Source organism: Pelophylax lessonae, assembly GCF_965119305.1.
Source record: "Pelophylax lessonae genome assembly, chromosome: 9".
Lineage (NCBI taxonomy): Eukaryota > Metazoa > Chordata > Amphibia > Anura > Ranidae > Pelophylax > Pelophylax lessonae.
In genome coordinates this window covers 82,352,501-82,368,703 of record NC_138776.1, presented here as the reverse complement: position 1 = coordinate 82,368,703, position 16,203 = coordinate 82,352,501, and the positions used below count along the sequence as shown (strand labels likewise).

General features: G+C 42.1%; 2 protein-coding genes across 2 annotated transcripts in view; both read right to left on the bottom strand.

Annotated features, from left to right (window-relative positions):
• Nucleotides 1-293, bottom strand: part of M6PR (mannose-6-phosphate receptor, cation dependent) — a 38,086-nt gene extending 37,793 nt beyond the window's left edge. The window contains exon 1 of the mRNA XM_082269219.1: nucleotides 44-293. The gene's annotated coding sequence lies outside the window, so the exon portion shown is untranslated. The remainder of the gene's footprint in view (nucleotides 1-43) is intronic.
• An 11,177-nt stretch (nucleotides 294-11,470) lies between these two features.
• Nucleotides 11,471-16,203, bottom strand: part of LOC309563585 (alpha-2-macroglobulin-like protein 1) — a 124,258-nt gene continuing 119,525 nt past the window's right edge. Inside the window, exons 35-36 of the mRNA XM_082268052.1 lie at nucleotides 12,362-12,423; nucleotides 11,471-11,747 (exon numbers count right to left, since the gene is read on the bottom strand). Of these exons, the coding sequence (XP_082124178.1) occupies nucleotides 12,383-12,423 (41 nt within the window). The 3' untranslated portion in view covers nucleotides 11,471-11,747; nucleotides 12,362-12,382. The remainder of the gene's footprint in view (nucleotides 11,748-12,361; nucleotides 12,424-16,203) is intronic.

Below are 16,203 nucleotides of genomic sequence, written 5' to 3'. Positions count from 1 at the left end.
ATAGAGAGTGTCAGGGACAGGGCAGACTCTGTACACACATTACCTGGCTGTGTCTCTCCTGGAGGTCCCTGTGGAGGCCGCTGGAAGCCCTCTAGTCTGAGGTGATGATCCGGGTGTGCAGAGTGTGTGCTGGAAGCTGCACCGTGTCCTGACACCTCACACTACAATGTGCACGGCTCCGAGGATGAGCATGTCAGGGCCCCTTCATAAGCACCGAGCTCACACAGGGCTCACCGGCTCCCTCCACTCCCCATTCACCCCTCTACACACTCTTCTCCCTGCTAGACCGGAAGCCGGAAGCAAAAGCCGGACTGTCAGAGCTGAGTGGGCGGGGCCGGAGCGGCGAACAGGAGGTAAACCAATTGCCGCCTTGCTTTTGCTATAATCACGCCCACTGTCAACCAATTTCCCGGTTTGGGATCACGGGACTGTAGTCATATGCTACCACCTGGGCCGTGTGGGGGGGGGGGGGGGTTCTGCGTGGTACGTGATGACGTAGACTGCGTATTAGGGCATGATGGGAGTTGTAGTTCTTCAGGGGGTGACTTATACTTGCTGTTATAGCTGGGTCACCTGAAGTGAGGAGCAAAAATAAACCTCCCCTGAGACACACACAGGGGCAATCATGGCCAGTCCTCTCCCTGCCTCTTCTACACTCACCAACTGGGCATAGGAAGTCCCTGACCTGCCACATATATGTTTACTTTCTGAAATCAGACACGCTGGAGAATAAAATGGTGGTAGTTCCAATTATGTCTCACAATATTAGTGCAACTGGCTATCAAGTGCAACTTTTTAAAAAAATATATATACAAGTGCTTGGTTTTGGGCATACCAACACAATATATTGCCCAAGTTATTGTTAAATTATAAAAGGTGAGGTTACACCGAGTACATAGATACCCAACGCGTCAAGCCTTAACCACTTCAATACCAGGCACTTTCACCCCCTTCCTGCCCAGGCCAATTGTTAGCTTTCAGTGCTTTTGCACTTTTAATGACAATTGGTCGCTCATGCAACGCTGTACCCAAATGACATTTTTATCATTTTTTGAGAGAGATAGAGCTTTCTTTTGGTGGCATTTAATCACCACGGGGTTTTATTTTTTGCTAAAAATACAAAAAAAAGACCAAATAAGTTAAAAAAAAGTTTTTCTTAGTTTCTGTTATAAAAGTTTGGATATAAGTAATTTTTCTCCTTCACTTATGTGCACTGATGAGTAGGCACTAATATGCAGCACTGATGGGCAGTGATAGATGGCACTGATTGGCATCCATCATGGGCACTGATGAGCAGCACTGATGGGCATCATTGTAGGGCACTGACAGGATTTACTGATGGGGACAATCTCCCCTGTTAGGAAAGCCTCCTTATCCGTTCTCATCTCCTCACACACTGTCAATGTGAGGAGACGGAGAGGAAAGCCGATAACCGGCATTTCCTGTTTACACTGCGATAAGCTACGATTGGACACAGCTGATCACATGGCAAAATGTCTGCGAGATCGGTGATGCGGTGTGTCTGAGGGGGCGCACATAAGCGGCTTGTTCTAAAAGACATCATATGACGTCCAATCAGAACAGTAAAGCCCCTCACCCGGCCGTCATTCCACTATAGGCCAGGCGAGAAGGTGTTAAAATTGAGAGCACCCCTGAAACTTCAACAAACTTTGGTACCCAAAATTTTCCATAGGCGACACTTTAAAAGCCTCTGCAGAGTGAAAAAGTGCTTCTAAAGTAAAGACATATTTCCCTCTGCATTAATAGATAAATTCACCTTTTAACCCCCATCGTAGTGACCCTTTAAGAGTTCTTAAAGCTGGCTAGGCGAAGGCAGGCATTGGGGTCATGTAACTGCTGTGATTGGCTGTCACAGCAGTCACATGATCTGAAAGCTCCCGATTGCAAGTATGCTACTGTGCTGGGAGCGTGCAGGGAGTGTGCTCTCAGCACGGAAAGTTGTTTTAACAAGGTCACATATATGCGGCCCCTCGACGTTAAGGCCCACCTGTCAAATGGCCGCATATATGCGTATGGCTGATGCCAAGAGATTAAAAAAAATAAAAATAATAAATGCACATTTTTTTGCAGGTGAAAAAATGTGTTTTTACTTTTGTCTTTTTTTTTTTTTGTAGGAACCTAGAAAGCATTGCACCCAGGATTAGCAGATTGCAGGTGCAATATAGGGCTCATGCAGACTGTCAGGGTAAACTATCTGCCCATAAATTATACAGCAGGCAGTTACACAATGACAGGACTACCAGAGCGCTCAAAGGCGTCATTGTAGTTCATGGAAAACTATAAGCGATCAGCATGGAGTCTGCAAAAGACCTGAGACTAAAGCCCCGTACACACGTACCGATCGTCGGCATACAAATGTTCCTCTTTTCTCCCCGGGATGTCGGTGTCTGTTGAAAAGTGCAAAGACAGCACAAGGACAGCACAAGAATTTTGTCTGCAGACTTCAGCTGACTGCAGAAGTGATGTCATGTAATGGTTAACTTTCCCTGTGTTTTTAATTTTCTGAGCATGCCCAGTCTTGCAAATCTGCGGTCTGTCGGCCGAATTCTGTACTGACAGGCGAACAATCGTCCGTTCTGGTGTCCGCAGACAAAAATTTTCATGTTTGCACGAAAGACTTTTGTCCGCGGATTGTGCGCAGACATCTGTCGGAGGCACCATACTAACACGCGTACAATCGGCAGATCTTTCGTCCGCCGACGTTTGTATGCCGACGATCGGTACGTGTGTGTACGGGCCTTAAAGGTGAATATTCGCTATTATCACACTGATTTTCCTCCCAGCCAATCAGGAAGCAGGTCGTCACTAACAGTGGGATGGTCCAATACATACCAGGAATGCATTACATACAGAGTGCAGAGTTAAGCTCTGCATGCAACCCCACCTCCACTACCCCATCTTCTCCCCCCTCTTTAAAAGTTCCATCATCTTCCATGTGTCTTACTTTTGTTACTGTATTAAGCTGAAGCCAGCCACCTCTAGTACCTCCCTGCATGTTGTAGGTAGTTCTGCATCTCTCATTTGCAGGGAGATCATCCACTGGGGGTGTCGGCATCCGCACTGCACTTCAGGCACCTGCACCTTCTTTGTCCACATCCTGCACTCTGTGGAGCCACGCAGGTGAGCAGGCTCCACTGAGTGCAGGAGGTTTTACCATCAATGTAAAGGTGCCCTACAGCCCTGACCACCAATGACTTGGGGCATTAAACCACAGCCCACCAATGTAGGGTGGCCCTACATCACTGCCCATCAATGTAATGATGCCCCACACCACTGATTGCCATTGTTAGGGGGCACTACACTGACCACCAATGTAAGGGGGCACTATGCCAACTACCAATGTAAGGGGGAAAAATGCTGACCACCAATATAAAGGGCTGCTGCACTAATGAACATCAATGTAGGGGGCACTACACCACTGACCATCAATGTAAAGGTACCCTACAGCGCTGACCACCAATGTAACGGGTCCCTACAACACCACTGACCACCAATAATAAAATGTGCACACATCGGGTGTGATTAGGAGGATTTGGTGTGCACACCACAGTGGAGGGCATGCCCTTTGGCATCTTTGCACTGGATGCTGGATGACCTTGTCCTGGCACTTGGTATGTGTTCGAAATAGACTTTTCAGCTGTCACAATACTTCAGGAAAGTTTTTTCTTTTTCTTAAAGTAAAGCAAAACATACAAAACAGAAGAAAACAGAAAGATTTCACGTGCAAAAGGAGAGATAGAGGTGTTACGAGTCTTCAGAGTGTAGGATGTTCTTTTCTCATCTCTGCTTGATCTGTAGATATAGTTGTCTTTTATACTATATGTAAAGACGATGACAGCAAAAAGTGTGTCCCAAGAAGGTAGTATTTCTAAATATAAAAGTAACACCCACTCTTGCATATGTAGTTTGAATCTATAGTTAATACACATAACTCCACCCAACATACTAATATAGAAACTCGGCATATAAATACATACATAGCAAAATTGTTTCTCTGTCCTTGACAAAGACATATTGAAGCAACCTTCAAAAACTAACATATTACATTATAACTATCATATGCATTTCAGAGACTTTTATCACTTAAAATAATATTAAACTCCAAATCTCTAACAGCATGTCTCTATCTTTTTCTTACCACTATATCATCAACTTATTGACTACACTAATGTACTGAGAGATGTAGCTACAATAATTTCTAACAGATCTAACAGAAATCCCAGAGATCTGAAAACTATTTTAAGGGTTCTTCAATGATAAAATGGGTGAGAAAACCAAATAGACTACGTATTAGTAAACAACGCATGTCAACAGATTGGAAACAAATAAGATTTTTAGGTTTGTATAATTGGATTGTTTAGCTGTTACAGGTGATCAGATGTATCAAAATCTTCATCACAGTTGTGTGTATACTAAAGATAGGGAGTATGTTTACCAGGGCTGACCTATTTTCTTTTGATAATCAGCTGATCCCTCCGCTAATACAGCAATCTCCTCTATGTCACTTTGAGCCTAATGACTTGAAAACAGCTTGGATCATCCTCAGTAAAAGAGGCTGCAGTAAAGACCGAGGAATCTGCCAATTATTGTGTGTGGGGGGGGTCATTTCTGTACTCAAGTTAGCAAAGTGTCATTCCTCTTACCACGACAACATACCCACCAGCCTTCATAATTCTCGAGGGCAGTCCCAGGTTTGGATGTCAAGATAAAAATGCAAAAACAGACCCAAGGCACTCAAACCATAGAATGGGCTAGCAGTTTTACAGTTAGGTCCATATATATTTGGACACAGGAACAAGTTTTATACTTTTGGCTCTGTATGCCACCAGAATAACACTAAAATGAAACAATCCAAATTAATTTGAAGTGCAGACAATCAGCTTTAATTCAAAGGGTTGAACATAAATATCAAGTACAAATTTTAGGAACTGCAACCATTTTTATACACAGTCTCCCCATTTTCAGGGGCGCAAATGTAATTGGACAAATGAATATAATCATAAATAAAATGTTCATTTTTAATATTTTATTGAGAATCTTTTACTGGAAACTACATCTGAAGTCTGGAACCCATGGACATTACCAAAGACTGGGTTTCCTCCTTTCTGATGCTTTGCCAGGCTCTAACTGCAGCTGTCCTCAGTTGTTCCTTGTTTGTGGGTCTTCCTGCCTTTAGTTATGCCTTCAGCAAGGGAAAAGCATGCTCGATTGGGTTGAGATTAGGTGATTGACCCATTGCATAAAATTCCACTTCCTTTCCTTCAAAAACTCCTGGCTTGCTTTTGCAGTGTGTTTTGGATTATTGTTCATCTGTACTGTGAAGCGCCGTCCAATCAACTTTGCTGCATTTGGCTGAATGTGGGCTGACAGAATATCTCTAAACACTGCAGAATTCATCCAGCTGCTTCTGTTTTTTGTTACATCATCAATAAACACCAATGACCCAGTGCCACTGGAAGCCATGCAAGCCCATGCCATTACACTGCCTCCAACATGTTTTACAGATGACGTTGTGTGCTTTGGATCATGAGCTGGTGGTAAAGTGGTTAACTTTTTGTTTTTATATTTGACCAAAAAATAAAAAATAAAATATTCTGCTGGACAATGGCTTATATACAGATCAGTGGTTTGTTTTATCAGTCCATTATGTCTTGTTTTCACCTATAACGGGAATCACTATGACTATCTATATGCATTATGTTTAGAAATGCTCAAGTGATTGATATATGCCCTTTCTGATCGAATCCAAATGACTAAGCGATTGACATGTGTTATATCTGACTGCTGTTTATCCTGTGTCATCTGGTAAGAGGCTGCATGCTTTAGCTCTCCTGGTGGTGGACACATTGTTCTTTCCTTCACTGTGTTCATATATTTCACTGGGGGATTACTTGGAATTTATATTTCTGAGTGCTGCTATTTTATTTTATTGTGCTTGACCAACTGCATTGATGTATACTATTTCTGTATGGCAACTATAGATATGTCATTATATTGTCTGTAATGCCCTTTTTATTGTCTGGCAAAAAAAGTTCTTTAAAAAAAATTCTCCTCTCTTCCTCTGCCCATGTTTAGGAACCTAGCTCTAAACTGTCTCAGTCTTCTTCTGAAGACCACAGTGAAACAAGCACTTCCAGGAGTGTCTACCTTGGGGTCCACTGCAGCTCTCAATGGTTCTTCCTTACCTTATGTCTTTCACTCATTACAGGATACAGTAGTGATGTGAGGTCAGATGAAGAAACCAGGAATAACTTTGGGAAATATCAAACATTGGCACTTCCAGAATTGTCAGTCTCATTGTGGGACCCCAGGGGAAGATGGCTACTGATGAGAGCGGAGTTTGGCTGCATGTATGGTAGGAAAGATGAGTATTTACACAGTTTTTTTTTTTTTTTACAGGTATGAGTTTCAATTTATTGATAGTGTGCCTTTAAAAGTCAAAGGATACATGCACTTTAGGACAAAGTACACTTATCCTTGTTTGCCCTCTTCCCTCCTGTAGTGTTTACATGCTTCTCTAAAAGCCTTCTCTGCACTGGCCACACCAGTAGATCTCTATTGACTTCTCTGGGGCCAACTTCTAAGTGTCACCTGTCTGTTTTCTATAGAAGCTTACAGGGACTTACCGTGTAGGGACATCCAGCTCAGAGCACATTTTCAGCAAAGGATCGAAGAATTTTGGGAGGCCACTGAATGGAGGTATGTAACCGGGGAAGGTGGAATACTAAAAGTCAGAGAGGATGCAGAAAAAAGGATAAGTGCATTTAGATTGAAAGTGCACTTACCCTTCAATTGCACTTTTGTTTTTTGGTAAACATATTCAGCTTTTTACTGACAAAAATGCTGCATCTGAACTCCCTGCTTTGTCCAACTGCCCTTCAAGGTGAGTTCTCTTAACAGAGAAGGCAGTGGAAGAAATAAAGAAAAGAGGCGGTGCACTAAAGTTTTGTAGACAAACCCTTCGGAGTTGTAAGGTTAATTGTGCATACGGGATGATCAGACTCCAGTCCAAAGAAAAGATTAAAACCTTTTTATTTAGTAAAAGCAGTGATAGTAACAACAATGAAGAGGATAGGTGCTTCCCTTTTCTCACTGGCACATCCATGGCCCCCTTGTCCATCCCGCTGCCACATGGATGGGTATGCCTATTTACCAATCCCAGCTTTATCACACCAGGAACTGTAATACACATTGTGCTGCAAAGGCTTGGTGGAACCAGCAGGACTTCCATATATGCATCATACTGCTTGTTATTTATCCTCTTGATTGCACTGAGGTGTTGTTGCTATTAACTATACAACTCGGAGGGGTTTGGCTACAGAACTTTAGTACGCTGCCTCTTCTCTTTTCTCCAATTTAGCCCTGGTTCACATTGATGCTACTTTTAAATTATGCTACTTCACTTGAAGCAGCACGATTTCAAAGTAGCAGGTCAGTGAGATTTCAGGTGCTCTTTGGCTGCTATCTGTGCCACTGCACAGATGTCAATGCAAGTCGCACCTGAAATTGAAAAAAATAGTGCAGGAACCTTTTTCTCAAATTGGTGTGGCACTACAAAGTCGGAGTTGCACCAATTTGAACTGTTCCATTGCTGACAATAGGGTGTGACTTGTCATGTCATGTGGAACTGTTAAATCGCATGAAAAGTTGCATCGGTGTGAACGGGGGGCTAGTCTTTCACACACTCCAGTGGATTGCTAGCAGAAAGAAGTTTGTGTAACTGCACTTGCTAAAGTGTTAGCGTCCGGCACCCGTGTTTCTTGAGCGGGAGAAGTAAGACAACTAGGCATAACTTTAAATTACACAGTTCTGGTTCTACCCCACAGACATTGCAAAGTTTGAGTGTCCATAAACATTTGTAATCAATGTACACTACAGAATTACCATCAGGAAAATGGAGAGTACCATTGGAGTATTTTGTATTCATGGTACTCTGGGAACACGTGGAAAATGTGCCATTTCATTGACATTTTCACCCTTCTTTTACCAGGCATTGTGTATGTTTTTTCTGTAAGATTGAACTTGAACCTGTGCTACAAACTGCAGACAAGCAGGCGTTATTTGCATCCTATTTACCTACAGGTTGTGTTCAGACTGTTCAACCATTTCCTTCTCCGTTCTACTTCTAAATCTAATTCTAGATTTACACACAAGTGCCCAGAGATGGCTAGACGATATAAAGTGAAGACAGGCTGCAGATTTGGGTTAATGCAGAAACACAAAGATGAAAACATGTCACATTTTGATAACTTTTTAAAAATGTATTTGCCTTTTCTTAAATGCTTCTGGACATTAAATGGCTATATTCAGCAATAGAGCTGTGGGGGAAGGGGAAGCAAAGATGTTGAGAGGAGTCGTAAGACTTACTATAGTACAGGAAACATGAAACCATCTCTCTTTTCTTTTGTTGGATTGTCGGTACAACTGACAAGTAGAAATGAGCTTGGACGCCCTCCAAACTCAACTCTAAGGTCCGGGTTCACATGTCTGGCCGCAGGTTCGTGCCTGGGGTCTGGTGCGTTCCTATTCACTGATTCAGATGCGAATCAGGTCCGAATTTTTGCTTGAATTTGCACCGGAACCGGACCCAAATGTGCACAGGACCCTTTTGCAATCTGCTCCGCAGCCGCCTCAGACCTGTATCAGTGGATAATACCCAAGCTCATTTCTACTGACAAGTAGCTTTTAGGGCTATTTTACAATTGTGACTCTAATTACTGCCCCTCGAAAAACCGTAAAAAGCATTCTGCAGTGAATCACTTTTCAGAGGCATTTGACAGGTAACTTGGAGGTGATATGTCGCCTCCTGGATGCCTGTTTTAACCCTAGAAAGTCCACTGCACCATGCCACAACCTCATGCATTACACATAATTGCAGAGTGGTTGTGGCCACTTGAAGCGGTTGTATTTGCTGAACACGACTTGTGGTATATTTTTGTTGCAGATTGACCATGGCAGCGTGTACGGACATGGCCAGTGCCCAAGTTAACTCAAGGCTGGGTAGTAAATGCATGGCCCAACTACTAATTTTTAACACCCCCTGGTCATCTGTGTAAATGAGGCCTTAAAGCAAACCACATTCTGCTCTCGAATAGCAGTAGTTTTTGCTAAAATAATCACACGACAGAATAGGGGAGCATTACCAAATGGCATTATCATTCAGAAGTACCTAGGGTAGAATGATGCTGACATAACGCTCCTAAGACAGCTCTTCCGAATAAGTTTATCACAACAAATCAGTGTTTTACAGATCTTATATATATTTATCTTATCTTACAGATCTGATATATCATGGATACCATACAGTATTTAAAGTTATTAAAAACATAATGGATTATAATGAAAACCTTTACACACAAATAAATGATACTGGTAAATGTAGCCAAGCAAAGAGGAGTTTGAGTTTAGGTGGTTCATGTTGGGTGGCATTTGGACAACGCCAACTTTCAAAAAGAGGTATATACAATACTTCAATATAAATAGGAAACACTGACATCCATCTTGTAACTGGTATGGTGACATCCTGTGTAGATGTAATGGCAGTTTAATAAATTGCAGTGATTATATATTTTATGGTAAAAGGCAAAGCTTTTTTATTTTTAGATCTGGATAGACTGTTAGAACACCTGTCAGGTTCCTTTTGTTGTCTGTGTCCCCGTTTGGCAGATTTACTTTCTCTAATTGTCCTGATCACCAGTGTCACCAGGACTAAAGGTTAATTCCAAAGTTTTCCACCAAAACAGGAATAAAAAGGTAATTCTTCCAATAGGAACACTTCTTCATGTGACAGCAGTCTAAGAGGGGATTTTCCTTACATTGGAAAGATATCCTTTAATTTCCTGTTGAGTCTACAAGACAGGAAGTGAAGGGAAATGAGACACAAATTGCAAGAAAAATCTGACCGGTTTTAGCCCTCCACTATTTTTATTCAAATGTACAAAACCATGGAACTGAATGGGACTTTGAGTGTACATTCTAGGGTATATAAAACATCATAAAATACATAAAAAATATTACAGTTTTATTTAATAAAGTATCACATAGGTTTAAAAAAACATGTGTTAAAAACATATTCACACAGACCGCGGCCATATATGTCTGTGTCTTGGCCTTGGGATCCAATGTATTGGCCATTTCGTACCCATGGTGGATAGGATCATTTTAAATGCTATGTTTAAAAAGTGAATAATAAATGTTGAATGACACTATGCTAGCAATGCCTAAATGTCATACATAGTAGCAATAAAATGTTTAATGACATTATGCCAGTGATGGATAAATGTCTTATTGCATGTCTAAGTATGATTGCAGTCAGGGCTTTTGTTCTAAGAAAATAAGTACAGGAACTTAATTACGACCCCCCCCAAACCCACCCCTCTCCCCACACGCACCCTCCAAATTGCATCAAATAGTGGGTGTGGCCAAATTTCCCCAACAGAGGGAGGGATTTTAAGGGACATTTAATATCAAAAGTGCATTATGTACAGTGTGCAGAGTTTGGGGGAGGTTACACACAGAGTGCAGAGTTGGGCGGTGCGGTGCATACAGGGTGCAGAGTTGGGCGGTGCGGTGCATACAGGGTGCAGAGTTCGGTGATGCGGTACATACAGGGTGCAGAGTTCGGTGATGCGGTACATACAGGGTGCAGAGTTCGGTGATGCGGTACATACAGGGTGCAGAGTTTAGAAGCGCTACACACAGAGTGCAGAGTTCAGCCTTCTTCCACAGCTGCTTACCTCTGCATTCCCCATCCACATCTCACTTTCACCCCCTTCAGCTCTGACCTCTGCATGCAACCCCCCCTTCACTGCCCCCATCTTCTCCTCACCTCCTTAAAAGCTCCACCATCTTTTCCATGTCATACATGTGTTGCTGTATTAAGCTGAAGCAATCGTACCTCCTCACACACTTTAGTTGGCTCTGCCTCTTTCACTTTTAGGGAGATCATCCAGTGGGGGTGTCAGCATCTGCACTGAACCACAGGAACCTGCATCTCGCCTATCCCCACCCTGCACTCAGCTATTGGGAGACAAGCTGTCATTTGTAAACACAGAAGCTGGACTTCTGTGTTTACAAGTGATAGTGGTGAGTAGGGAGCAGAGGGCCTGAGCCAAAGGTAGTGGAACTGAGCTCCACCAAGTTCCAGCTGAAAAAAAGCCCTGATTGCAGTATTCTTTAGAGGACCCAAGGCCCTGATGAAGCAGGGTAGTCTGCTAAACCCGTTGGCCAATACATTGGATCCCAAGGCCAAGACAGTGATGTATATGGCTGCCGTCTGTGTTTTGAACATATATTTTTTAAAGCTTTATGATACAAAAAATATTACAGTTTTTTTTTTTTTGTATATTTATAAGTGGGTTTTCTAATATATCCTAGAATGTGTGCTCAAATTCCTATTTAGTTCTATGGTTTTGTACATTTGTCTATTGGGGACGGTACCTTCTAAGGGTAGATTCAATTGAACACTCCACAACTAATACTTTTATTCAAAATAATAATAATAAAAAAAGGTTTTGGCTTTAAAAAAACTTTAACTGAGTTTAGTTTGAGACAAGTATATACAATATATGCCATATCATTTTTTAGGTGTTTACTTCAATAGTGTCCATAAAAACACCTGCTTTCTTTCTTATTCTCTTTTTCTGAAGTTTTCTCAGTGATCAAATACTGTCCTGGCTTCACTTGATGGCAGACGTAGAAATCTCTTCTCTAGTATATGGACATTGCTGGATATTATGCAGAGAGAGAGAGAAAGACAATACGTGAGAATACAATGAATTGGTATTTTATGGTTATCCTTGTGTATATAATTGCAGAATCACATAGAATCTTTGCTGTGCTGAAGGCAGTAATGACATCGTAGCTTAGAAAATAATAATACACTGCCCCCATGTTGTGTCTTTATTTGGAATCTACGTACATGTTCTTGAACACAAGAAGATATCTAATCAGTCTTCCTCAAATCTGAAGTTATCCAAATTCTCCACATGCAGCAGACCTATATGTACAGGACCCCATACACCTACTGCCAGGACCAGGTCGCAGGGTAGAAAGAATATGCAGGTACCTTGGGTCCTTCAGCAGGAGGAGGGGGGAGCAAAAAGGTAGGGACTGCAATATATAATGATGAACTAGTTCACAGACCATGGGGAAAGGGGCACAATTTGACCTTGGGTGCTAAAGAACCTTGTCCTGGCATTGCCTACTGCAGGTGTAGGGGAGTAGCTCATATCGGAGCAGAACTACGGCAAATTGGCCAAGCACACCGCCAATAAAATCTAAAAATGTGAATAGACCTGTCAAAATGAGAATATTTAAGACAGCAAGAGTAATTCTTTACCATCTTTAATAAGCACTCTGTTCAGTAGTTAGGCACATCATACATTGTAACAGCTTCCTCTCCTGTCAATAAAGAAAAAAGAAAGATTTATGAATTTCTGGAATACTTTCCCTTAAATTAAAAGGAACATGTAGAAGCAGCTGTCATCTGTCACAGCCAAGGCAGTCATACAACAATAGACATTGCTAATATCCATCTTCTGGAAGCCACATTATATATGGGGCACAGTCCTCTGTACATGCAAACAAATTCTCACACTGCTATAAATTACAAAAAATAAATAACAAAAAATAAAGTAAGGCATTACACTCTCCAAAAGGATGAACCATGACCTGCGATGTGCAATCCTGTATCCAACCACCCACCTCCCAATATCTACTAATCAGTGATAATCTGATGCAAAGAAAATCGTTACAAATACTGAAGATAAAAGGTCAAACACTCAGTGCACTAAAGATAGGACTCCAAACAAAAAAAAACCAAGAAATATTCCGAAAAATATAAACATCAAATAATGTGAAAGTTCTTAAATAAAGTTTATTTTTCTTCAACAAAATCCCATCCACCATGCTCCTATACAAGTGTTGTTGAGTAATATACAGCCAGTGCTCCACCTCTAGTGACAGTGTGAATACACTCACCAGAGCCCTATGGCCAATAGGACCAATAAAGCCTTGTTGTTAAACCAATGGCCAAATATCATAATCTTTCCTCCTGTAGCAATCGTTTCCTCCTTAAGGGCTGATTCACACCTATGCATTTTTTTGTGCATTTTCTGTTTTGCAGAAACACATCACAGTCCATTTAACATGGCTTCCTATGGGTCACATTCACATCTGTGCATTTTATGGAAAGGGCCAGGGACTTTTTTCTGTTTTTTTTGGTTCCATATACTTCAATGGATCAAAAACATGTATTGAAAAACGCAAAATGCACCTGGAGTATGCAAACTGCAGCCTGCAACCGGCATAGGTGTGAATCAGACCTCAGCCAAAATGTTCTCCCTCAGATCGTTTGCATTAGTCACCAAAAGAAAAGATGACAAGATAATCGTGCAATACCATTTATTTTAAAACTATTAAAATACCATTTCCAATCAATTGTGTTTACATGCCAAACTGCCCAGACCGGTACCAGTTTGATAGGCTCAGCAACATACATTAATAGTGCCCAAATTCCACCGATTACTCTGTACAGATCTGCCTTTTACCTTCCCTGGCCCTGGTGTGTGTTCCACCTTGCCCGGGTGTGACATCACTTGCTATCCACGAACGATCCGCAAAGACCCAACCTCAATGCAGTTTGCTATGGAAGCATCATCAGGAAGCTATGACTGATAGTTGTCCTGACAGGTTCCCTTAATAAATGGGCTTTTATGTGCTTTAAATGGGGTTTTGAATTCCCATACATGTCTATAGGAATAGAAAAACTTCTTGAAGCAGGTCAACTGCAGCTCAGAAGAAGGTCAGATGCACATGTGAATGTATTCCAAAAAGCCTCAGGAGCTTCTCAAATGGATGCCATTTACAAAAGACTAATGGTGGATGCAGTCTCATTTGACCCCAGTTTTTTCTATATACAGGGATGGAGACCAATAGCATGACCTGCTTGTCTCATGTAAAGTCCTAAATATTTTATGAAATTAGGGGTGGAGGCACTGTGCTTTACAGGCCAATTGCCTCATATAAAGTCCCAATCTGTGTTTTACACTGCATCCGCCAAAGGGATGGAGGTATATGTTTCTCAGCTGGTCGTTTTCAGTTTGTACCATCGCAATAACATTATTACATAATACATTATTAGAGTTTTGAGATACTAGACCAGTCATGGATGGGGGTGGGTTGGGGGAGGTTTGGGCTGCTCCCTCCCACCTGCCTCCTATCCATCCATTAGCAGCCATGTGCTCCCATTGTGGAGACACTCAAATTAGAAAGTGTTAGGACTGCAGGTAACACAGGGTGCCGTGTAGTGGCCCTGCAGCTTACACATGCGTTTGCAAATGCGTGTCAACTAAACCCCTATTCTTTATTTATATCATGAGACAGGTCTACTTGGTTGGTGGCAGACAGTGGAGGATGAGTACATCAGACTGGGGGCTGGCTGGCTTCCATGCACCACTTTAAATCCTTTTCAAACTTCGTTTTTTCTGATACAGGGATGGAGACGCTGGGCATTACCTGCTGGTGTCTCACCTAAAGTCCCACATAGCCTACATTGTTTATTTACACAAGACTAAAGCCGATGAACATAGGTAGTTAAACATAAGATGTTTCTCTGGCACATATTCTAAGACAAAAGCCTGTTTGGTCCCAAATAAATAATTCCTGGAAATTCCCACACATTTGTGTTGATCCTGCCAGTAAAATCCACCAAAAGCAGCTTCCTGTGATGGTGTGGCAAAAATACTGCACTGCTCCTGATTTCAGAGCAGAGTTACCACTCTCGTGTCATATCAGCTGTGACTGTTTGTCCTACATTGGGATGAAAAAACTTTGCAGGAAACTTGGCTGCCAGCATTGTCTTTGCTAATTCAAAATTCTGTCACTTGTCATAGAGCTCCCAGCCAACCTAGTCCTGCCCACTGCTTGCTGGATTGCTTTCTGTGTTGATTTCTTTTTCTGAAACCCTCACAATGTGAGCTACAGTGTCTGGGAGGGGGAGTGTGTGAGACACAAAATATTGAATATTGGGCTCAGTCTGTGAAGAGAAACATTTGACAAAATTATGTGACAAAAAATAAAGTAACATTTTGGGTCATTGCAATATTTTTTGTCAAGCGGTATTTGCGCAGCAGTCTTTCAAATGCCATTTTTTTTGAAAAATTAAATTTCACTGCATTAAAAAAAACTAAATAGTAAAGTTAGCCCATTTTTTGTATATTGTGGAATATGATGTCACACAGAGTAAATAGATACCCAACATGTTATGGTTTAAAATTGCGCACACCCACGGAATGGTCGACAAACTACGGTCAATAAAAATCTCCATAGGCGACGCTTTAAACATTTTTAACGGTTACCAGTTTAGAGTTCCAGAGTAGCTCTTTTTTTTAAATTATTGCTCTCGCTCTGGCGATCGCGGCGATAGCTCACATGTGTGGTTTGAACAGCGAATTCATTTGCGGGCGTGACTTCCGTATACGTTTTTCTTTTGTGCGCGAGCTCACGGGGAGGGGTGTTTAAATTCTTTTTTAAAAATTTTAGCACAAATTTTTTTTTACAAAAAATCTGATCACTTTTATTGCTGTCACAAGCAATGTAAACATTCCTTTGTGACAGCAATAGGCAGTGACAGGTACTCTTTATGGAGGGATCGAGGGTCTAAAAGACCCTAGACTCCTCCACTGCACTTCCATGTATTCAAAATGCTGAAAAAAGCATTTTTGAATACAGTAACTTTTTAAATTTGGTGCCTTTTGCAGCCGAGTAACCAGGACGTGACGTCATGGACGCCGCCTCCGGGTTACGTCATCGAAGACCCGATCAAAGCCACATCCGGCTTTGATCGGGACTCCATCCAGCCGAAGGACGCGCCGGCTGGTTGCTCGGGTCTCCTGGTGGGACAGGAGACCCAGGCAGAGCCGCGGAACGCGGCGGGAGGGGGGGGGGCGTCCCCTTCCACTCGCTGGGGTAACAATCGAGTGGCCGCATTGGTCATTACCGCCTGAAAGCTAACCGCCGGCTCTAAAAAATGGTACTGGGATGATGCCTCTAGCTGCAGGCATCATCCCGGTACAGCCACTTATTGCAGCCGACGTAGGGCTACATCGGTTTGGGGTAAGTGGTTAAAACATATAAAGCCTAAAACCTATAAATTAAAATGCATGTGTTTCCACTGTGGAG